The following is a 25,380-nucleotide window of genomic DNA, read 5'->3' on the forward strand; positions in this document are numbered from 1 at the left end:
AGGAGCAGAGGGAGAGGTAGCGATGCAGGGTCCCTGAGACCAGGCTGGATCTCAGGACCTGGATCATGACCTGAACCTAAGGCAGCTAAAATGTAAACTGACTGAGCCATCCAGATGCCCCTCCTGTTTCTACAGCTCTGGGGCACACCCTGCCACTTTTTCTAGAAGGTATCTTCTTACCCTCAATTCCCACACACCAAAAGGCCCACCCCCTACTCATTTAACAGGCTAATTCTAGATGTGAAGACAATCAAGAAAGGACTGGTTATGTTTTTCTAATTATTCAATCAATTATTTATTTATTTTCATTTTCCCTTTTCTTCTGTTTTGTCCTATTTTAAAGTATTTGATTAAACAAATTACATAATCATTTAATAAAATTAGGTCCCCTGTGACAGTTCTTTTTTAATCCTAAAATTAACCTTCAATTTTTATTTTTCAAATCTGCAAAAGCTGATGTTTTCAAAATATAGTACAGAAAAATTCATTTACACAGTAGTCTACCAAAATCCTCTAATAACAATACTTCCCCAGTTTCACTAGAGCAAGTTCGGTTGATATTCAAGATCCTGAGATGTGGAAGGACCTGGCTATTATTCAAATCTGTAAAGAATCTAATGATGTGTAACTTTAGTGTTATGTATATTTTATAATATTCACATTCTTTGAAAATGCATGGTACATAAGATAATTCTCAACTAAGGAGAAGCTGTTTTTAACCATGACAAATAAATAAGAATTTACTGAGTCATGAAACAAAGTAAATTATCAGCACAGAATTGTTTAGAATATATATCACTTGGAGTATTTTGCCTTTATCCTATGAACTGCACAAAGATCTAAAGAAAAATCACTTTAAAAATCTGATTCTAACTTCTATATATTATAAGCTTTGGGGCTTTTAAGTATTTCCTCTTCAAATTTTATTAAAACAAAGCACGCGTGCGCACACACACACACACACACACACACACCCCATTTTGTTACTTAATACTTGGGAGTTCAGGGGAGCGTGGGTGGGTCAGTCAGTTAAGCATCCGACTCTTGATTTTGGCTCAGATCATGATCTCAGGGGTGTGTCACTGAGCCCTGTGTTGAAATCAAGCCCTGTGTTAAGCTCCAGTTGGGCATGGAACCTACTTAAGATTCTCTCTCTCTGCCTCTCCCTGCTCATACTCTTTCTCTCTTAAAAAAACAAAACAGTGGGCGCCTGGGTGGCTCAGATGGTTAAAGCCTCTGCCTTTGGCTCAGTTCATGATCCCAGGGTCCTGGGATTGAGCCCTGCATCGGACTCCCTGCTGGGTGAGGAGCCTGCTTCCCCCTCTCTCTCTGCCTGCCTCTCTGCCTATTTGTGATCTCTGTCAAATAAATAAATAAAATCTTTTAAAAAAAAAGACCAAAAACAAAAAATCAGGGGCGCTTGGGTGGCTCAGTGGGTTAAAGCCTCTGCCTTCGGCTAAGGTCATGATCTCAGCATCCTGGGACCGAGCCCCACATCGGGCTCTCTGCTCATTGGGGAGCCTGCTTCCCCCTCTCTGCCTGCCTCTCTGCCTACTTGTGATCTCTCTCTGTCAAATAAATAAAATCTTTAAAAAACAACAACAACAAAACAAAAAACAAAAAAAAAAGTTTGCAAACTTTGAAATGGGTGATAAATGACTACACTACATCTTTTAGTACTATATATATACTATGCCTCTTTTCTCCTTGTTACTCCTAGAAGCAGTAAAGAAATTCCTTGCTTCATGCTGTGGGGAGAGATTATCTTTTCTGTGATGTTATCATTGCCAATGTTTGCCATAAAAATCCCTGCATCCATACCAGGACATCACAGAAGAGGGACAGAGCACCTGCCCTCCTGAGTCCTGACAGAAATGAACATTTGCTGAGAAACATAATTCTGTGTTGCTCATATCTATAATATTACTACAGTATTAAGGAATCTTTGGAATTTATCTTAGGAATCAAAACACCACTACTTATATAATAAAATATATCCCATCCCCTATTCTATACCACTGACTTACCAACGAAATGTGGAATAACCAGCTCCCAAAACTGGAGAACTACATTTAAGATACTGTCCTTAACTTAGTAATTAAGAAAAAAAAAGTTAAAAATGTATGAGATTATCCATTTCTTTGGTACTTTTTATATCTCTATATAGTAAAGCACCTTAGAGAGGCAGAGCAGGCACCAACTATTAATCATGGTTGTATGGCTTATAATTTAATCATATGTCCTAACTTTCACTACTCCATTTTAAAAATCCATCTAAAATAGGGGCACCTGGGTGACTCAGTTGATTAAGTGTCAGATTTTTTATTTCAGCTCAGGTCACGATGTCAGTGTCATGAGATCGAGTCCCAAATGGGGCTCCACTCTCAGCAGGGAGTCTGCTTGAGATTCTCTCTCCTCTGCCTCTCCTCCCCACTCATGCTCTCTTGTGCACGTTCTCTCAAAAAAAATTCATCTAAAATATTTAATGAACGGTTTGCCTTACCTTTTGCATACACATGTCAGCTATTATGGACAGAGGTATTGTAAGGCTTAGTGCAAGTGTGCCTATCAATGATGAGGTAAGAAAGCAGCCCCTAAAAAGGAAAAAAAGAAAATAAACATTTCCATATGAAGAAAGTAAAACCACCAAAGAAAATATAGGCATGAAATATCAGGAATAAAGATAAAAGCTTAGGGCAGATTTAGAAGCAATAAAGCAACTAGGATGATTTTTTAAAGTTTACCTTCAAATATTAAAAAATCCAAATATATAAGAATAAAATTTTCAAGTATTTCATACTATTTTCAAAATTTGCTTACACATATTATTCAACATTGGATGTACAGCTTCTATTTCACTAACATTTTTTATACAACTGTCAAAAGAACTCTTATAGTTTTGTAATACCTAGCTAACAAAGAAAATAGCTTAATTAAACTTCAGGACGTTACTTCACAACACAGACTTTTAAGAAAGTAGATAACCCAACTTACGAGTCTGTCAGCAAAGCAAAAATATCACACCCTCATGAAAACTAAAATAGTCTTCAGATCTGTTTTGCTCTTTTGGTTTGGGTTAGCAATGAAAAGAGCTGACAATTTTTAAAGGATACTTCCTTCCTGTTTTCCTTTTTTGTGGTAATTGTTCTAAGCAAAATATAAGTTCTTCATTTTCTTTTCACCTTGAACTTTCAATGTTGGTATCAAATTTTGAATTACCACTCTGGAAATAGTTTTATTTCGTTGATGGGAGAAAATGAAAGGAAGCATTATACCGAATAGGTAAGCCATTTATACAGACTAATAATGTGGGTGTATAAAAAGAAAATAGGGGTGCCTGGCTGGCTCAGTAGGTAAAGCAACACATTCCTGCTCTCAGGGTCATGAGTTTGAGCCCCACATTGCAGGCAGAGGTTACTTAAGGAAAGAAAGAAAGATAGATAGATAAATAGATTAATTAATTATAAGCCAAGATAAAACCATAATGTATATAATTAAGAGACTCACAGAAATTCTAAACTACTAAATTCTAGCTCAGTATATGACAGAATTAATACTGTCCTGCAAAAAAAGAGCCTATCTCTTGATAAAGTGTCACTCAACATTTCAACAGAGGCTATACCATCAGTTCTTATCACTGCAGTAAAGAGAACTCAAGCACTAGTAGTTCCTACCACACATGAGCTGCTCTGTGAAAAGACAGTTTAAGAAGTCAAAAAAAATTTTAATGTGGCATATGTTTTTAGAGATTTATAACACAAAGTACAATCATGAAGAATCTGAAACAAAGTATTAACAAGAAAACTGTTTGACTTACACCAGCTTTTCCCAATTTAGCTGAGGTTAAATCCTTGTCATCTATTGTCATTTCAGGGACTCACTTTAGGAAATGCTGAGACAAAGAACTAGGTACTATCATTCAACATCTATACAAATGGTACAGGATTTGGGTTTAACAATGCACCTCAGTTTGTTTGTTTGTCTGTTTGTTTTAATAAAAAAAATCAGTGACAATTCTGTCTCTTTAAATTTACAAAAAAAAAAAGCTCACAACCACACTTTGAAATCTGTAGTTTACTACTCAGCACTTGGATTATGTAAGATGAAGTTTACTGTTCTTTTTATAGTTAAACATACAATAATAACCCTGATCCCCACCCCCCGCCAAAAAGAAGGGAATCATCCTACATGCAGAATATGAGTTCTGATTTAAATGTGTATTTTCTTATGATATAAAAAGATGTAAAATATATAGAGATATGCTTCTTAAACTTGTTCGGTTGCCAAGAGCACCCAGAATTTAAGGGATGTGTTTGTTTCATTACTGATTGGTTTGCTGCTACTGAACCGTTACTATTAGTACTCTTAATCACTCGAGTGTCAAAGTATATATGAAAAATAAACCTTCTTGAGATTCTGAAAAATCCATTCTAGGTAAGGATAAACATAGCTTATATCATAATATAAGACTATGAATGTCCAATTTATCATTCAACAATACATACTCATATACACATTTGGGAAAATAAATAGTGTTCCCTCCATGGGGACTGATAATGTAATTCTCTATCAAAATCTAGTAAGTCAAGCAGAGAGAGTCAATTATCATATGGTTTCACTTATTTGTGGAGCATAACCAATAGCATGGAGGACAAGGAGCGTTAGAGAGGAGTAGGGAATTTGGGTAAATTGGAAGGGGAGGTGAACCATGAGAGACTATGGACTCTGAAAAACAATCTGAGGGGTTTGAAGTGGCGGGTGGGTGGGAGGTTGGGGTACCAGGTGGTGGGTATTATAGAGGGCACGGCTTGCATGGAGCACTGGGTGTGGTGAAATACAATGAATAATGTTTTTCTGAAAATAAATAAATTGAAAAAAAAATCTAAAATCCGTATGACTGACTCAGTCTTTTCCAATTACAGGCATTTAACCTGCAGCTTACTTAAGTATACATGCAAAGATAAACAGGAGGATATTCAATGCTACTTTATTTACAAAGCAAAGCACTGGGAACTTAAAATGTCTACCAATAAGGAACAAGTAAAACACATTATATTCTACCTGGTATGTAACATAATGGATTGGAACATAATATACTAGAACACTACGTAGGCTTTAAAAAAATGAATTGAACCTAACTGCTGATATGTAAAGATTTACAAAACAATCAGGGAAAAAAAGCAAGTACAAAACAATATCCATAGCAAGTCCTCATTTGCGTGTTAAAAGTAAGACAGATTGGGGGTGGATCAGGAGACTGATACACACTTCTACATGGGTAAAAAATTTTGTAGAAGGTTTAGAAGTTAATAGTGGTTGCCTCTAGGAAAAAGGAATGGAGATTTAAAGTGAAAGAGAGAAAACATTTCCTTTTCATTGCATATCCTTTTGTAAACTTTTGTATGTATTATTCTTTTCATTCTAAAAAAGTTAAATTAAAAAAATTCTAAAACATGTTATTTATTTAAATGTAAAGTTTTCTAAAGGAGCAAAAAAAAAAGCTCACATAGAGAGACGACATGTCACAACTCCTACTTGATCATCCCCTAAAGCCTATATTAAATTCTGCTAAACATAATAAAACTCTCTACTGTATGTTTAATTAAAATGGAGCTCTCAATAAAGAATGAGCATTTTAATATTTGTAGTGACATAATCTGTTTATTATGAGTCTTAATGTAATAATGTAATAGGCATCATACTTAACCCTTCTCTAGTCTAACGTCCAAAGAAAAATTTAATAATTGCTTTCAAATATATTACTTTGCCTTGAAATTATCTAATTTAAACTAAAATTCCTAGAAAACATGAACCTGTATTAAAATACAGTGAGTACATAATTAAACTGTAGTAAAAAATGGTGGAATATCAACAATCCCTCATGATTCAACAGAGTTCAATCAAAAAACTACCAGTAAGTAGTCCTATCTGTTCAGAATCAAGAGTAGAGAGAGGCAAGAGAAACCAGAGAACAAAAGAAATACCAAAATTGATAGAAAAGAAGCAATAGGATGAGAGAGTATACAATATATATTAATAAAGAAAATAAAATATGTAAATCTCTTGGCTTAAAAAAACATAGCACATAAAATACACATAATGAAAGATGGAAGACTGAATGAATAAATGGATTCTGATATCAAAGTGTTTTAGATCAGTAAAGAAACTTAAGGACATAAATTAACTATAAAATAAAGTCTATCTTTAAGTGCTACATGAAAGGAAGTAAGAATATCAAGAAAACTGAAATTTCCCTGATTGAGGAGAGGGAAAAGTACAGGTAGAGAATTAAGGAAGTCTTCATGGAAAAGGCTATTTTGTCTCAGTCTTTTGCAAGGGAAAACTAGTCAGTGGTCTTAATTGGCCTATCGTAAAATCCATTTAGGAGCTTAAGTACAATTTGTGGGTTTTTTTCGGTTCCTATTAGATAGTAACATGACTAACTTTAAAGCTCTGTATTTGAAAGATTTCTTAAATTCCATACATGATATTGTCTTCAAACTATTTTAGGGTCATTATCACACATCAATATATTTGATACAACATTTCAAAACATGTTAACATCTCAAATTAATCAGGGTTACATATCTAGCTCACTTATATGAAAAGTGCTAAGAATAAAACAAAAAAAGTCTATGAACAACCATTCCAAAGTCTCTAAGTTCCCTAGATTCTCACTCAGAACTCATGTTATTCATATAAACCTCCATTAGATAATGACATCTTTCATCTATATAACATTCTACTTTTAAAATACTTCTATAAATTTAGATCATTTATATGCATTCATTCATTCAAATATGTATTCAACAAATATTTATTGAGCTCCTTCTACGTATAAGGTATTACTCTATACAGTCAGTGCACAGAAGTTAAAAAACAAAGTTCCTGCTCTAGTGGAGTTACTTTATTAAAGTGTGAAGTGTGTAGGGGGAGAAGGTGCACAGAAGAAGCCATCAGAAGACAAAAGAAAACAAATGCTTAAACTATCCAAAAGTCCATGAGCTGGTAGCTAATAAATCAGGGTAGGGTAATAAATAGTACATACCACAACCACAGGAACTCTGAGAGAACTGTTCCAATAAGGCCGTTAATGATAATGCACATTAATACTACTTTATTGGGGAACTCAAAGTCCTCAAATCCAGTATAATGAAGTAAAAAGAAACCTGGCCATAAGAGCAGCAGATTAAACAGACCTACAAAACCTAAATATGTATAAAAGAGACAACAGTTAGTAACTGAGATTCATTTAAGTTTTTCAAACTTATAACGCTGTAATTAGAAAACATTAGATTTTGCACAAAGAGCTCCAACAGGTTTCCTTAACTGGAACTTCTCTTTCTTTCAGTCAGACATATGGGCAGCTCAACATCGGAAAAAACTGTACTAGCAACTGTGGTCACTGAGTCTTCAAGATTCCACTATTCACGCTGCCCAGAGCAACTACTACAGAATAAACCACTAATTCAAAAAGAAAGGTTGTTAACCTTAGCTACTAATAAGTTAGTGACTTCAAACTTAATGAAATAACTGGTATATCTGTGTGTATGGATATGGAGCCCAAATTAATTATGGGGAAGTAGACAGTCTTCTCTCTGATTTAACACATATTTATGTTTAAAGCACCTGTGGTAATGCTGGGAATAATGGAGAAGTTTCCAAACCAGATATATTCTTGGTCCTTGCCTTCCAGGGAGCTCATAAGCTAACTGGTGAGATAACATATATACACAAACAGCTCCTCAACTTATGAACTACATGCAGACTATCTGTAAAGGAAGGCTGTAACGTTTAGTGCGAAAGTGTGTGCTCTGCAGTCGGACTGCCCTGAGTTCCAATCCCAGCTCCACCATTCACCAGTACTGTAAACCTTATACAAGATGCAAAACCTCTCTTAAGCCTCAGTTTTCCAACCCATAACCATAAAATCACATTTAATTCGGTTACTGGGAAAATCAGATGAAACACTTATACAATATAACACAGTACCTGGCATAAAAAGTTAGAAAAGGTAAACTATTATTATTAAAGAAATATAAGTTTAATGTTACTACATGTGAATACAAAGACTATAAAGGAAAAATGTACAATTCTATAGTAATTTTTATTGCACTTCCTCTACAGTTGAACATCATAGATCCATTAGGTAATTATAGAGCTTACTTAAAAGAAACTTAAATCACAGTAAATATGTATTTTGTATTTGTTCCTAAATAATAAACTAGAATTTAGGATGCCTAGTTAAATCTAAACAGGACTGGAGCATCCATTCTCTATCTGCTGCTAAGGACTTACAACCACCCACCATCTCTGAAGAACTGTCTTGGAGAGCAAACAAGCTTGCCTTTCCCATGAAGTTCCCACCCTGATCAGCCCACCCCCTCTACAGCCCACAACTAACTCATGAAGGATGCACAAGGCCATGCTCATGGCTGAAATCCTAATGGCTCAAGCCCAGAAGGTCTCTGAGGAGTACCTTCTTCTTCACCCTCCTGAAGTGTTACCTGCTCCTTCACCCTCCCCTCTTCCTCTTGCCCTGACATGCCCCGAACTGGGCCAAACCTCAGTTATACATGAGCCCACATGGCTCTTTGATTCTCTATCCTGCTTTTTCTTACTTCCTTGTCAGTTTTCCCTGCAGAGTGCCCCTCAATAAATCACCCACAAGAAATTCCTGTGATTAACATAATAAATAAATAAATGTAAATGAGGGGGGGAAGAAATCATATCCTGCTTCTAAGATACCCAGTTTAAGATATCTAGCGATAAAAATAGAAACAAATCAAATGACATATACAAAAGGGACCCAAGCTTACACAACATTAAAAAGCTGTAATTAAAACACCAAAATTTGGTGTTACCAAAAACCAAATCTAGTTTGGGGTCCCTGAACTAAATTAAGTCCACAGAATCCCACATAAATTAACAACCTTTAGACCTAAAGACAAAGGTCCCAATTGCTTCCACCTATTCTCCAGATTCTTCAGAATCTGACCTGCATATCCTCCTATTCTTCCCTACAGTGAGCCTCTAGTCCAATCACATAGATCTACACATTGTTCCCTGTTATGCTCTGCTCTATCCCCATGCCTAAAGAACCCTGCACAACCCAATCCTAATGTCTTTTCTGTCCTGCCTATTGTAAGGTCCAGGTCAAAATAATACTGTGTTACATCATATATGACGAAGACCAATCAAGTTACATGACTGTGTGTACTGTAGTAACAATAAATTGAACAATTTCCTGAAGATTGTCAGTCTTAAAAAAAAAAAAAAACTCAAAAAATATTAGCATTTTGTTCCATTCCAAGTGGAATTTTCTATGACTCTAAAATAAGACATCACTAAAGTTACCTTCCTATTTGAGGTATATTAATTGAATTCCATATTTAAACTTGAATGATCACTTGGTCTGGTAGCTTTCCAAATGTTTTGTTTCTGTTAATCATCAGGTGAAGATATTCAAACATTTTTTAGCAGAAAAATATTTTCTACAAATTAAATTATAATGCAAAAGCCCCCCAAAACAGAACTGTTTCAGCTGAAGCAGCAAAAGAATCTAAGAACCAGAACCACGCATACAACTCCCACTTCCTCTCACCCTTCGCAGGATCCTCTGCAAATCAGTTTGAAAGCTACTTATCAAGTCCAATTTCCTCATTTTGCAGATGAGTATGAAATAAATGAAATTAGAACAGTCATATTCCTGGTCTCCTGATTCCCTATTAGCTGTACTTCGAACTTTCATCACCAGGCTTTTTTATCTAGTGATAGTCAGGTATCTTTTGGAAGACATCTACAGATATCTAACAGAGAGCACAAGTTTTTTACTGAGCTGATACAAGGCAAGGAAGAGCTTATAAATCATATTAGGTATTTTATTTACCAAAATTAAGAACTGACGCTAGAAACTACAATTGGGTAATTTGAAAATCTTTATCATAAAAGAATCTATATCTTAAAGTGCAGTGGGAAGCCTTTAAATGGCCCTTGACTCTTAATGAACAGTACATAGACTAGAATGGTATTATATATATCATTGGGAGCAGTTTCTCCAATCTAAAGCTTCTAACAATTCAAAAATAGCAGAAGGTGTAATACAGCAAGTATATTCTCACATGCCTAAAACAGTGTAATTCTATCATAGCAATGAAGAAAATATCTGATTCAAAGGCTAAAGACACGAAAGCAAAAAAAGCATTAGGAGGAATTTCTTTCTTTACCTCACACTGAGGAAACGAGCATTCCATCACAGGTGCAAAATAATGCAGGGCAAGGTATGAGAAAAACACTGAGACTGGACTTCATAATCTTTAAAATCTGATGGTTTTAAAGAATTATATGGAGAAGAAGAGAAAGGCTTCTTTATTCCCTCCAAAAACAAAACCCTAAGTTAATCATTCAAAGAAAGTAGCCTCACAGGTAGACATATTCTTACCAAAGAACATTGGAATATCCAACTTATCTTCTCTGTCTACTTTTCTCTTAATCATAACAATATAGACAGCATAGAGCATAGCTCCAACAAGAGACCAAATGGAACCTGTAAAAATCAACATAATGAATTAATGCATTTGTTCATTAACTCATTCAACACACATTTATTTTAAACCTATGTGTCAGATGTGATTTCAAGAAGTACACAAATATGAAAAAATGAAAGTAATCCCACCTCCCTCATGCCCTTCAAGAGTAGAGGAAGAAGTTTAAAGAGTGAACAAATACATGCAAAAACATCCAATGATCTAGCCAAACATGCATGATATAATATTAAAACTCATATAAGTAACACTTTGTTTCTAAATTCTGAAATGCGTCTTTGTATTTTCCCCTACATAAACAATTTCACCTGACACTGTCTGGCATAACAATGTTTCCTTCCATCTCTAAGCCACTGCTTATACAGTCCTCCCCACTGTGACCTATCATCTTTATTACATATTTCACTACCATCTTCAAAGCCCAGTTAAAATTCCCACTTCTGCCACAAAGCATCTCCTTCTCCTCCATGAATTTCCATCCTCCTTGTCTTCTATTTTAGACTACTTAATACTTACATGGTTAGATATAGTATTATTTATTCTCTAGTGGTTTCATTTTATAAATCTAATGATTAAAATCAAGAACTCCTTGAAAACTGCAAACACATTACTTATACTTTTTATTGTTCTAAAATATCTAACATAATAGAAGGTTTATAGTATAGGCATAATAAATATTCGTTCTCTTAAGTATTAACTCATTCTCAAAAACATTTTGCTAAGTCCTTAAAAATAGCTAAATTAATGTGCCGTCTGGCAAGTGACCACATTTAATACTTTAATTATCCAAAAGTCCAATGTTTTATTAAATCTATTTTTAAAAATTATTCTAAAGCATTTTTAAAAAGCAAAAAAAAAGGCTATCAATAAAAATCTCACACATATACAACAAATACGTGTATTGTTTTACATATACAAAGTTGCTCTGGCCGAGAAAGAGGTGATACAGTTCAAGGCATGGCTCACTGGGCAGTGACCAGGGATGATTTAGAAAGCACCGTTCCATTCAATGAACTTCAAATGTCTAAACAAAGTATCCAGAGGGAAACCATTAAGATGGGTTCTGATTATCTTTGCTTTTGCTTAACCTAAAGAATGGATCAAAACTGAGTGTTCCCCTTAGAAGTAAATGTTTTAGACAAGAAACATGAGTGAATCACAAAATTAGTGAGTGTAAGTGTAACAGAAACAGAGTATTTGCATAGTCTCAATGTATCTCCCCACAAGATGCTTATTACTTACAAAGAAAAAAATGTGTAACTTTACACTGGAGCAACCTAGCAGACACTACCTTAAAATTAACTAGTCACTAGTAATGGGAGAACACCATGTGCCTTCTGATATGGTATGTGGATCAGGACAATTCTAATATTACTTCCATGGCATTCTTACCAAAAATACACAACATAAATTTAACCATAAAGAAGTATCACACAAACCAAAAGTGAGGAACATTCCACAAAACAACTAGACAGTATCCTTCAAAAGTGTTAAGGTTATAAAAGACCACCACCACCAACAACAAAAAAGACTGAGGGGCAGTTTCAGATGAAAGGAAACTAAGGAGACATGAAAACTAAATGCAACAAGTGATACTGTACCAGACATTAGTGGGAAAAATGCTGAGATTTAAAAAGGACATACATACAGACCAGATAATTTAATTATAATCAATTTTGGAGTGCCTGGATAGCTCAGCTGGTTAAACAGCAACTCAGTTTGGGTTCAGGTCAGGATCTTACAGTTGTGAAACTGAGCCCACATCAGACTCAGCATTGGGCATGGAGCCCAAGATTCCCTTCCTTCCTCTCCCTCTGTCCCTCCCCAGGCCCCGTCTCTCTCCAATCTTTAAAAAACACACACACACACACACACACACACATATACACACACACATGCATATATATATGATAGTCAATGTTAATTCCTGACTTTTATAACTATACTGCAGTTATGTACATAGTTAGCAGAGAATGTGAGTGAAGGCTATATGAAAATTCTGTAAACTATTTTTGAAATTTTTTACATTATTTCCAAAGGAAAAGTTAAAAAAAGACCATGTTAGTGCCTGACCTCTGTATGTGTGTGTCTGCACACACATGCACATAAAGACATAATGACGTGAACAAAACTTTCTTGTATACTCTTAACAGAAAAAATGCAGAATCACATACTTACCTATTGTATCTCTTCCAGCGGATTTTTCAGACCCTGACAAGTTTACCAGCACAACACCTCCAATGCTATGGGAATAATAGGATTACTGATGAGCAAAACAATAAACTCCTTAAAAAGGGATAATAATAAAGATAAAAATTATTTACAAGTGATCTAGACTACTCTCAAAACTGGGCAAAACTACAACGGCCAAAGAATTTAGTGATTTAATTAATATTTGAACAATATGAACAGGACAGAATAAGTGCTATACTTGTATTAATTTAATTCTCACAAAATGTACAAATTACTTTATAATAAAGGTATTATTGCTACTACCATTACCATTTTACACTTCAGAAAACAAATGCACAAATATACAAAGTAACTTGACCAAAATCACATAGCTGGGATTGAAACTCAGCCAGTCTGCTTCTAGGTAAGTACTTTTACCTCCTATGTTACCTGCTCTTTTCAGTTAACCAACTTGTCTACCCTCTTCCAAACTTTTTTTTTTTTCCAATTTATTTATTTTCAGAAAAACATTATTCATTATTTTTTCACCACACCCAGTGCTTCATGCAAGCCGTGCCCTCTATGATACCCACCACCTGGTACCCCAACCTCCCACCCACCCCCCGCCACTTCAAACCCCTCAGACTGTTTTTCAGAGTCCATAGTCTCTCATGGTTCACCTCCCCTTCCAATTTACCCAAATTCCCTACTCCTCTCTAACGCCAAACTTTTTTTTGAAGATATACATATAGTATATCCATACACATCTTGCAATAGCACTAAATCTTGCCTACTGATAAAACCTAAATTAGCAATAAAACTCTCCTTAAATGTTTAAATGATTAATTAATGGATGAAAAAAGGCTGAATTAAAGATGTAGAGAAATCTGAGATCATTCATTCACTCAGTTATTATTTACTGAAAAAAATTTTCAAGTTATTATTTACTGAGCTAATCACTGTGTTACAGGAGCAAACAGAACAGATGTAGTTCCTGTTCTCAGGGAGCTTATAACTACTATTTCTATGGTTCTTGTAATTGTACATATTTTTAAAGCAGATAAAATAGTGTTAACTTTTTTAAAAGCCATTCTAATTCTTTTACCTACCGATGCAAAAAAAACTAAGTGACACAGGAAAGGAATATTAAAAACTTTTTTTTTAACCTTATGGAATTATATCATCCTAAGTCAAATCTAGTGCTTACATTAAGTATTCATGTCTCTCAATTAAATATTTAAATCTTCTGTTAAACAATCATTGTTTAAATTCAACTATTATTTATTGAGCACCCACAACATCCTAGAAACTAGAGGTTTCAATCCATTTACATAATAATAATCACAATGACTAACTATATTGAGCACCTACTATACATCAGACACTGTTCCTAGCACTTTTAAAGGTTTAACTCATTTAACACTTGTAAGAATCCTCTGAGACAACTCACTAGTATTCCCAACTTACAGGTGAGGAAACTGTAACACAGTGAGGCAAGAAACTTGCCACAAACCACAAAACTAATAATGATGGAGACAGGATTGAATTCCAGAGAGCTTAGATGGAGAACACCTGCTTTTTTATCTCTAGACTGATAATGTGAGACTTTTTAGCTTATCAGATTTCCTTCAAAATTGTTGCTATGTCAAATTCTTTTTATAACCTCAGAAACTGAATCTCATTGCACAAGACTACTTCAAAACAAAGTATAATCAATGTTCAATACAGTATTAAGAACATGTAATAAACATATTAAATATTCTAAGCAATAATTTTTCTAGACAACAGGTCAAGCAAACTTCCTCAAAGGAAAAAACAGTAAATATTTTCGGCTTGCAGACCATATAGTCTGTTGCAACGGAACTATCATTATGGTGCTTAAGGAGCCATAAATAATATGCCAACAAATGAGAACGGATATTCCAATAAAACTTTAAGAAAACAGGAATCAAGCTAGCCTTATTCTGCTGACTCCAGTTCTAGATCTACTTTAATGAACCCTGTCAAAATTTACAAATTCAACATTTTAAAACTATTTCCTTCTTTTTTAAAACTTTATATTAATACAGTAAAAAGAAAAGTTAAAAATTGGCATGAATTTTTAATAAAGTTGAATAAAACCTCATTTACTTCCCCAATATAAATCTATTACATTTCCCTAATACACAAATACGTTTGGCTAAAACAATTAGTCAATCATGCAATATGATAAACTTCTATTGGTCATAAAATCTAAGTAATAAATTAGTTATAGTAAATTAGTCAACCAGTCTAACCTTGGAAACTACCATGGTTATATCAATAAAGGAGAAACACACCGAAATAAGAGTACCTCAGTCCCCATTATAATAATTTTTTACATACATTCCCTCTGAACTTAAAAACAAGTCTGGAAAGTAGATACTATCAACATTTTCTCATCTAAGGAACCCTCTTGGAGAATTTAAGGGAACTGACAGAAACAAAGAACAAAGCTCTGATTCAAACCCCGCTCTGACAGCTAGGAAACATTACTTTCTCTATTAAATTATTCTACTACCTTCTCTGATTCCTGATTTTTTTCCTCAGTAAAACAACAGCTTTACCAAACTGACACATCTTTTTTGAGTACTGCTGGTAAGCAAAGCCCTAGGCTAAACTGTTGGTGGCAAAAATAAGTATAAAACAAGGCGGTGGCCTTTAAAGGTTTATAATCCACAGAAAAGTAAGACAAACACAAAGTTACATAAAAATAAAAGACTTAAATACAGTTATTGGCGATACTGATGATATACAGGAATGCAAAGTTGCCAAATGATTTATATAGAAAATAACTGAAAGATCACTTGAGGCTGAGCCAATCAGGAAAGACTGCATATTCGACTTTCAGAAGTAGAAGTAAAACCCAAAACAAAAACAAAAAGGTAACTTGTTTTAGGAAAAGGAAAAAGGAACTTGGAGGTAATGAGGATCAAGCTGCCACATTAAGTTAAATATAAGCACCAGTACAATACATAGTATTATACCATCTGTCCTCCCATGAATGGGAGCGCCTTGGGATCCCTCCCTCCAGTTACTCTCCCAGGAACATCTAGAAAACTAGTCAAAGATGTGACACGGGCTGAGTAGCATGCTGTCCATATAAAACCTTCTTTTATTTTTATCTTTCTCTGCCTATAGAGTACACTATAATACGAACTATCCTATGTCACTATCAGAAATTTTTTAAACATTACATTTTTAAACAGAATTAACTAGCTATTATACTATATTCTTACCTTAAAATTACAGCTAATAGTTTAGAAAGAGTAAATCTATCTCCACTGTTACTTGGAAACATTGCAGCAAGAATTAAGGTAAAAAGTCCTACAAGGAAAAAAGATACATCAGTTTAAATACTGTAAAAAATAGCCTTTAAACTAAACCATGCTTATTTTAACCATGCTTATTTTAACAGTATAGCCCCGTTTACTTTAAACTAGTAAGAGTGAAATTGGGCACTCAGAGTAACATTATGACCTCATCATAGTCAAGCATATGTGCTCAGGTTAGTTTTATAGCTTCAAAAATACTTTTCCTCTCCCAGATTTGGAAGGTAATTCAATTTTTTAAAATAAAACACCTTTCATAAGGTAAATTATGGCTCTGAAATAAGCAATTACATTTAGTCAAAGGGTCTAGAAAAAGATCTTCAGAAAGAATGTGAAAGGAATGACTATAATATAAAGAACTAGCCTATAAAACCTTAATATGTTTTTATATTAAAAAAAAACATAAAATAACCAAAGGAATATAAATAGCACAAAGCTGCAGCATAAAACCACCGGTATTATATAGTTACAATACACTAATGTACATCAGAATGAATGTAATAATTTATAAGATAAAAATGTGTATATGCGTGTGTCTGTATATATATATTAAAAACAGAGTGTATATATAATATATATATAGCCGAATATAGATATATAAATAGATATAACAGAAATATATTTTAATTTATAATGTAGATTTTTAAAGACAAGTTTCTTACCAGAAGTTGAGGACAAAATATTAACTATAGCAACTTGTGTGTCTGAAAGTGCTTCTTGATATGACAAATTTGCCAGAAACCACTAAAAAAAAAAAGAAAACAAAGTGAAACCTAATGAATGACATGCTTGTATCTGTCATAATTTATAGGTCCCTCTTTTACCCCCCTAAATATTTTATCATAAGAGCTTCTAGAAGTCGCCTTCTATTGAAAAGTCACTGACTTAAAAAGAGGGCATTTATAATTAGATTTAAGATCTTTGCTATTCAATGTCCCTTAAGAAATTAACAACAGTTTGTTAAAATTAGCATTCAGTTTTTTAAAAAATAAGGGTAAAACTGAATCAACTCAACTTTAAAATCTGCTTTATCCAAGAATTTCCAGCATTCTACTAAAGTTTATTTAAACAAAATTTAAATTTGGAGAAATTCTCAAATTTTTTTTTTTTTGAAGATTTTATTTATTTGTCAGAGAGAGGGAGAGAGAGCGAGCACAGGCAGACAGAGAGGCAGGCAGAGGCAGAGGGAGAAGCAGGCTCCCTGCCGAGCAAGGAGCCTGATGTGGGACTCGATCCCAGGACGCTGGGATCATGACCTGAGCCGAAGGCAGATGCTTAACCAACTGAGCCACCCAGGCGTCCCTGAAATTCTCAAATATTAAAATATGTACAGACACTTCAACGAAACAACAAAGAAATATGATCTTAGAGCACTACTAAATGGTAGCAGATAGCTGAGTTTAATAGATTCCATTTAGTCTACACAGTACTCAAGGAGAAAGCCACAGTAAAACTATAGCAAAGTGATTTTCATGGCACCTGTAATCTTCCAACTTCCCAGATAACTTCACTGGACTTTCTAAATAAGAAAATGAGGTAGCAATTGCTAAGACGAGCAATATCAAACATATATGAAGTGCTAGAAAAAAGGTAGAAGATTCTGCTTCTAATAATCTTTTGGAGATCTATCTACAAGAACAGACAATAGTTACAAGGTGATAATTAGCTTTCTTGACTCACTTTCCTTACCACTTTAACACATAAATACTGTGCTCATTTTCAAAACAATCTCACTGGTCTCAGCTAATGCATGATAAAGAAATAAAGACAGATCATTCAGATAGCAGTCATTCAAAAATCATAAGAAAACATCATTATTTAGAAACTCTTCCTAGATAGATCTTCCTATCCTACACTTCTCGCCATTCTCTGGTTCTCAAACCCAAGGCACTCTCAATACAAAATTAGACCCATCCCAATTGCCTTCCAATAAAAATTAACCTTACAATGTTTCCCTTCACTATTCCACAATTGAGGAAACCACTTATTAATAAATAATACATCACAAATAATTTGTATATTTCATTATTTCATGAGTGGTAAGTTATTTTTAAATTATCATTAAAAATATTCTAGGTAAACATTCTATGACCTAAATTATATTCTACAGAGAAAAATTAAAACATCATAAGCCCTCATGAGACAAAAGATATTCAAGGAGGACTGGCAAATACAGGAAGTATTAACTCCTGTCCTGCACTGCACAATAAACTAGCCACTAGCTACATGTAGCTACTAAAGAACTGAAATGTGGCTAGACTGAATTGAAATGTTTAGCGACTAAAATTGAAATAAGAACTGAAACTGAAAGGAAATGGAAACTAAAGTAGCAAGGAAATGTTTAGAATATTTAGTACTAAAAAAATAAAAACTATCTCATCAATAATTTTTATATTGATAACATACTGAAGTATTTTACATACAGTGGGTTAAAAAAACATAGTATTAAAATTAACTTCACTTGTTCCTCTTGATTTCTCTTTTAAACATTTTGAAAATTTTATTAATGTTTTTCTAATTGTAGAAAATTTTAAAAATACCTATGACCCCTGCATTTGAGGCTTGTATTTCTGTTGAACAGCACTGTTCTAAACCTTATCAAAGCTTATCACTCTTAAGTTGGGTTTCCAAAAAGCTATATACCTGGACCATATTACTCTGACTTTCTACAGAAGTGCCTTTAATAAAGACTAACATCATTTCCTACTCTTGTAACTTACTAAAGTTTTTTTTTTTTTTAAAGACTACTGATTTAACCATCCAAGTGCACACCAACAATGAATAAACAAAATGTGGAATATCCATAGAGTGATATGGTATTCACCCTTTGAAAGAGAAGAAAGTTCTGACACATGCTACAAGGATGAACCTTGAAGACTTTATGCTGAGATAAGTCAGTCATAAAATGAAAAACAGTGGGGCGCGGGGGTGGCCCAGTCAGTTAAGCAGAGAGCCTGCTTCTCCCTCTGCCTGCTCTGACAAATAAATAAATAAAAACTAAAAAAAAAAAAAGAAAAGAAAAAACAATCTATGAGTCCGTGCACACGAGGTACTCAAGAGTAATCAAATTCATAGAGAAAGAAAGTAGAATGATGGTTGTCAGAGGCTGGGAGAGGTAAGAAAGGGGAGTTATTTAATGGATATAGAATTTCAGTTTTGCAGGATGAAAAAATGTTCTGTTGATAGGTGGTTGTGATCTTACCTAATGCTACTGAACTATACACTTAAAAATGGTTAAAATTAAAAAAAGGTTAAAATGGTAAATTTTATACCATGTATATTTTACCACAATTTTTTTTTAAAGATTTTATTTACTTTATTTGACAGATAGAGATCACAAGTAGGCAGAGAGGCAGGCAGAGAGAGAGGGAGGAGGAAGTAGTCTCCCTGCTGAGCAGAGAGTTCGATGCGGGGCTGGATCCCAGGACCCTGGGATCATGACCTGAGCCAAAGGCAGAGGCTTTAACCCACTGAGCCACCAAGGCGCCCCTACCACAATTTTTAAAAAGGCTTTTTATATGCACATATGTATCTGTAAATCAGCATGCTATATGAAATAGTACCTATGTATTTAAGTAACATTCTCTCAGAGTTGTGAGTTGGAAAAAAGTTTGCTTTATCCCATGAAGGGAAGTATTTCCTTTTAAACAGGCAATAAGCTGTGAAATTCAGGAGGTTTTTCTTTTTGCCTTTCCTTTTACCAATTTGCCTAGAGATGAATTGTGTGCTCATTCAAAGTAGCTTTCTTCCTCTTAATCCGAGTTCCTGATATAATCATCCCATTCCACACCCAGGTTCTTTCAACCACACACACACACTACTCATTTAATCTCTTATCTTTCCCCCTTTGTCTTTAACTTTTACTATATAGATGCTTTTATTATTCTTCACCTCAAGTGTCATTCAAAAATTAGGTAACACTGTGAAGTGTGTAAACCTGGCAATTCACAGACCTGTACCCCGGGGGATAAAAATATATTATATTTTATAAAAAAATAAAAAATAAAAAATTTAAAAGAAAAAAAAATTAGGTAACAAATGGTAAGTCTTAGTCTTGCCTCACATTCATTTAAAACAAGCAAACAAAAAAAATAATTAACAGCATAATCCAAATCTATGAGCCTTTAAATTAATTTTAGTATATATATCATTCTAACTCACAATGATTTTTTACTTGTACTGGTGAATATATTAATCAAGGTATCACTCAACTAGATGTTACTCAGGAATAGGATGGAGAAAAATGGGCTCAGCAATGAGGCAAAACTGAGAAGTAAAAAAAATCTTATAATCAGTTTAATGATATTGACATAAGCACTGCATTATCTAGTGTTTAAATAAGCTCAGTACAAATTTAAATCTTAAAGGATCATACTAAATAACCTTGGATTAGACTGCTCCCAATGACATATATAGAAAAGAGCCCTGAAATCCATTATCAAATTCTAAATTTCAGTTTTCACAAACTCAGACAAGTCTAATCCCAGCTTATTCCAAAATATTTCCTGTATGATTATTCTATGTGAAATCTTCAGCACATTTTCAGTTTATCAGTACAATAGGAAAGGTATTAACAATATAAGGAATTCTGTAGAAATGTTTACTATGAGTACTTGCTAAAATATTTGACCACCTTTATACAAATTTAAACACAATTAAATTATTAATTAAATTGACCACAAATTACAAATTAATTATAATTAAAGTAATTAATTAAATTAATTATAAATCCTGTTATTTATACAATTACAAAACCACTTATTTGACAAAATCAATGCATACAGTAAACTCTTACTTGGATATTTACTAGCCTTTGTATATATCATAGTGTAAAACAACTATTAGTTATCCTGACCATGAAGCAATGCCAAATTCTGAATATATATAAGTAGTTGTTGTGTTAAGAGTATTGGTTGGCTTCTTTGAGGTATGATAAGCAAACACTGACTTTGATACAGAAAGTCCACAGTATTTTTTAAAGTCACAATTAAGCAACCTAACAGTGTTACATTTCAATAGCGTACTGCTGGCACATATACTGTCTTAAAATTCAAGTTCTAAACATATAAAAAAGAGAAGACCTACCACAAAGCAAAAAAAAAAGCTAATTTTTGCTACTTGAGTTGCAGTAAGTTTTCCCACAGTTTTGAATAAGGATTCTTGTTCTTTCACAGTAGGATGTGACATGCGAGACAACTTAGCTTCCAATGCATGGCTTGATGGAAGCTGTCGAATCTCCATGATATTACTGAACCTTACACGAGACTTTTTGGGAGCTTAAAAGGAAAAGTATAGTACAAAATCATTAACATCTCCCCTCACGTCCAATGAAAGTCACAAGTTTTAATTTACTGATAAATGCATATTCTTTAATCGACATATGATCAGACTTGCACAGCAAAGAAAACCACAGTTATATTATTGCCTGAGGCAGTTCTAGTCAAAGAGTTAACAGGAAGAACATTTTCATCTATAAAAAGGTTTTAAAATGAGACCAATATTCAAACAAGGGTTCTGCAACTGTGCACATACACAATTATAGAATTGTAGTAGAATTCTATAGTAGAATTATAGTATGGTTATTATTTTAGCATTTATGGTAAAACTTTATTTGGATTTTTCTTCATAGAAAGCCAACTTATGAGAATTATGTTCCTGGTCAAGCATGCAGAACATTCCTCTAGAGGTCTATTCTTTGCAAGAGAGTATTATGGATGAATACTGCACTTATGCTGGAGCTGGTATTCTTTACTCAATTCACAGAACCAACAAAACTCATACAATTTGCTATTAGGAGTCTCAAATGGCATGGTTGAAGAGGATCTTACTCATTTAAATATATATATTTTATGTATTTATATGTATATATATGTATGATGAAACCATAGAGATTTCTAGTATTTGGAAATTATTTCCAGTTTAAATAAAAACTTCCAGTCAAACTCTGGAAGATTAGAGGCCAAGCCAATACCACATGGAAAAGAAGAAATGCCAGTTGATCCGAGTCCACCCCACAAAATCACTAAGGCTGGGGATGGCTTACATGAAGCTAAAATCTCCTCCCATTTCTAAGTTATAAAATTCTAAGTTTTGCTTACTTTCTTCAGTATCAATGTTTGTGTTCTCAGGTTTTTCACTTGGAATATCATGAAATTTCACAGGAACATAAAGAGGTTCACTCTAGAATGTAACAAAAACAGAAATAAATATAAACAGCAAGTAAAATGGCTGATACATTGGCTAAAATTTAAGTTGATGGAATGTAGACATGAACACCACTCAAAACACAGCTGTTCACCACCATATTCTGCTGTTCACCACAGCAGAATATTCTTGAAACGTTTTGGAAGAGCACTGGTACATTATATTTAACATTTAAATGTCATAAAAGCAGATCTCCTTCTCAAGCTAACAGATTAGCTCTAATTCCTTTTCATTTATTCTTTTAACAAATACATGGTGAGGTTCTACTACGTCAGAAACTGTTCTAGATCCTGGGGATGTAAGACTGAAAAAAGACAAAGTCTCTGTCCTCAATGATCATACAGTTTAAAGGGGAAGGTAGACAATGAAGAGATAAACAAGATCTAATATGTATGTGTATTTGCCAAATGTTTTATCTTATTCAACTAAAGATTCAACTAAAAATTAAGATTCCTGAAAACCATTAGAGGATTAACAGACAAGAAAAAAACAGCTACCACTTATCAGTTCTTTACAATGTACCAGTTACGAAGTCCAGAGCAGTTAAACATGTCTTTCTCATTAGTCCTCATAACAACCTCATAAAATGGCATTTTTAAAAAACTTTCCTAGAAACAGAGATATAAAATGATCAAGTGGTAGACAACAGAATTGCCAGGTTTATCTAACCATGCTCCAAAGGTCTATGTTTTTAAGTGGTTCTGAATTCCTCTACTGTTTTTACATATGTTCTTTAAATGATCTATATTTAAGGCATGATTATCCAACTAAGCTGTTCTTAAATTAACAGAAAATGTTTTCTATTTAATTCTCTATTAGTTCTTGGTTTAGAACTCTGCCAATAAAAACTATGCAGTAAGTGAAGAGGCAACAGGATCTGAAAATTGACAGTCTCTTTGTTACACTGAACTTTTCATTATAGCATTTGGCCCAGAAAGATGTGACATACCCGTATTACTGATAACAGCAAAAATTAGTATTAGAGTAGGTAGAAGAATAGTCTATCACCTCAACTCTGCCTTCTACCCTGATAGAAACAACTGATATTAATTTTTCTGATTCTTAAGATCCCAGAGAAATGGAATGATATTTTCTCTAAGCTTCAGAATACCTTTACAATACCTGGTAACCTACCTTGCATGCAACTATAGTTCTAAAAGCCAAACAAACAAGCAAAAAATTGCACTGACCATAAGGCCACAAAGCTAATGGTTTAATAAACTGATGTTAAACTTTAGAGTAACTTTAAAATTTTTCTCAGATAGAATGCCACATTTGGAACAATACATCTTAAAAGAGAAGCCTTAAGTATGGTCTAAAAAAAAAAAGATTTCTAAATACTTTCTCTCAAACTGGATTATAAATGCTTAAAATAAGTAAATATGTTAATTACTTTACTTACACACTACTTATTATCTGTCTCTTCTGCCCTCCCTGAACACACACACATTCTCAAATACTAGGACATAAGCTGCATATTTCTAGAGCCTAAAACAAGTGTGTAACACTTAGGAAAGCCAGGAAGGTGCAGTTGGTTGAATATCCAACTCTTGCTTTAGGCTCAGGTCATGATCTCAGGGTCATGAGCCGGAGCCCTGCTGGAGATTCTTTCTTCCTCTCCCTTGGCTCCTCCTCCTCGTGCTCTCCCTCTTCCTCTAAAATAAATAAATAAATCTAAAAAAAAAAATGCTCTTAAAATTTTGTGGAAAAAATCTATGGAACAAATGAACAACTAGCTTATATATTCTTAGTGTCAAACAAATGTATTTGCTCCTAAGTGATGATAATAATGAACACAAAGTGATTGATGAACCTAGTAAGAAACAAAGGACAAAGGACTATCCCTTAGGATTTTCACTCCTTAATCAATGCCCCCTTCCCTTCTCTTCTACAGGGCTGAACTGCTTACTTCTGGGTCCCAAGAAATAAAGTACCATATTACAATTCTTATGGCGGGCACCCAATATTAGGATATATCTACATCCTAATATAGAGGTGTTATAAAGCTATTTCAGTCCTTCCTATCATGGCTTAACTCCACCCGTTCCAATCCTTATGAGAAAAAAAGCACTTACCAAAGAACTATTCATAGTTGTATCTGTTGTGCAAGCAGCAAAATAACCCTCAGCATCTGCAAACTACAGATAACAGGACATAAAATTCAATTAAATTCATGGTATAAAGTAAGGCTGCTGTCAGTCACACTCAAAGGAACAGAATAAAAAATCCAGAGTATTATACGGATATACTTATTATTAATCGTAATAGCAGCTAAGGCCAAGTATTCAATTACGCAAAGTAGGTATATCATCTTCTTTTTACTGATGAAGAAATAGGCTGAGAGATCTCATCTAAGTAACAGAGCCAGGATTAAAACCAAAGTCAATCTAAATACGAAATTTATGACCTCTGCATAATACCATTTATTGTAACATTTCAGATAAGAAGGTAAAGGATGGGAGGGTTTGTGAAAAAGAGAAATAACTTCTTAGTGTTATCATGATAATAGTAATAACATCAAGAACTCCCTAAAAGATTAATGGACTGGATTGCACTTGGAGAACCCTACGCTAGTGCGAGTGCTGTACAAGCATGTTTTTATTTACCCACAGCTACCCTATTATTATCCTTGTTTAAAGTCTGAAAAGGTTAAATAACTTGCTCAAGGTCATAAAATCAACAAATGAAAGAACAAAACTCAAACACCAGAGACCATACTCTTAAAAGAATTCCTGTGTCAATGAAGAGTCCAAAAAGAATTCTACTGTGCAACAAATATATTAAAAAACAATAAGAAGGAGTCAATGTAGAAAAATGAACAAAATATAGGTAACTCCAAAAAGAATTCTACAGTACAACAAATATATTAAAAAACAATAAGGAGTCAATGTAGAAAAATGGACAAGATATAGACAACTCCAAAAAGAATTCTACTGTGCATAATATATTTAAAAACACCAAAAGCATGCAGAGTAAACAAAATATCATTATTCACCTATCAAACTGGTAAACATAGGGATTGTGATAAGGATTTGATCTCATGTACTGATAACAGAGATATGAATTACAGACTATAATTTAGCAATAGGAAGCAAAAGCCTGAAAAATGG

General features: G+C 33.8%; 1 protein-coding gene across 1 annotated transcript in view; it reads right to left on the reverse strand.

Moving 5' to 3' along the window:
- SLC35F5 (solute carrier family 35 member F5) overlaps positions 1–25,380 on the reverse strand; it is a 37,555-nt gene that overhangs the window by 5,664 nt on the left and 6,511 nt on the right. Inside the window, exons 5-13 of the mRNA XM_044242598.1 lie at positions 24,346–24,408; positions 22,165–22,246; positions 21,152–21,342; positions 16,729–16,810; positions 15,974–16,061; positions 12,723–12,787; positions 10,442–10,546; positions 7,049–7,208; positions 2,504–2,594 (exon numbers count right to left, since the gene is read on the reverse strand). Of these exons, the coding sequence (XP_044098533.1) occupies positions 2,504–2,594; positions 7,049–7,208; positions 10,442–10,546; positions 12,723–12,787; positions 15,974–16,061; positions 16,729–16,810; positions 21,152–21,342; positions 22,165–22,246; positions 24,346–24,408 (927 nt within the window). The remainder of the gene's footprint in view (positions 1–2,503; positions 2,595–7,048; positions 7,209–10,441; positions 10,547–12,722; positions 12,788–15,973; positions 16,062–16,728; positions 16,811–21,151; positions 21,343–22,164; positions 22,247–24,345; positions 24,409–25,380) is intronic.

This window comes from Neovison vison, chromosome 3 (genome assembly GCF_020171115.1).
Source record: "Neovison vison isolate M4711 chromosome 3, ASM_NN_V1, whole genome shotgun sequence".
Taxonomy (NCBI): domain Eukaryota; kingdom Metazoa; phylum Chordata; class Mammalia; order Carnivora; family Mustelidae; genus Neogale; species Neogale vison.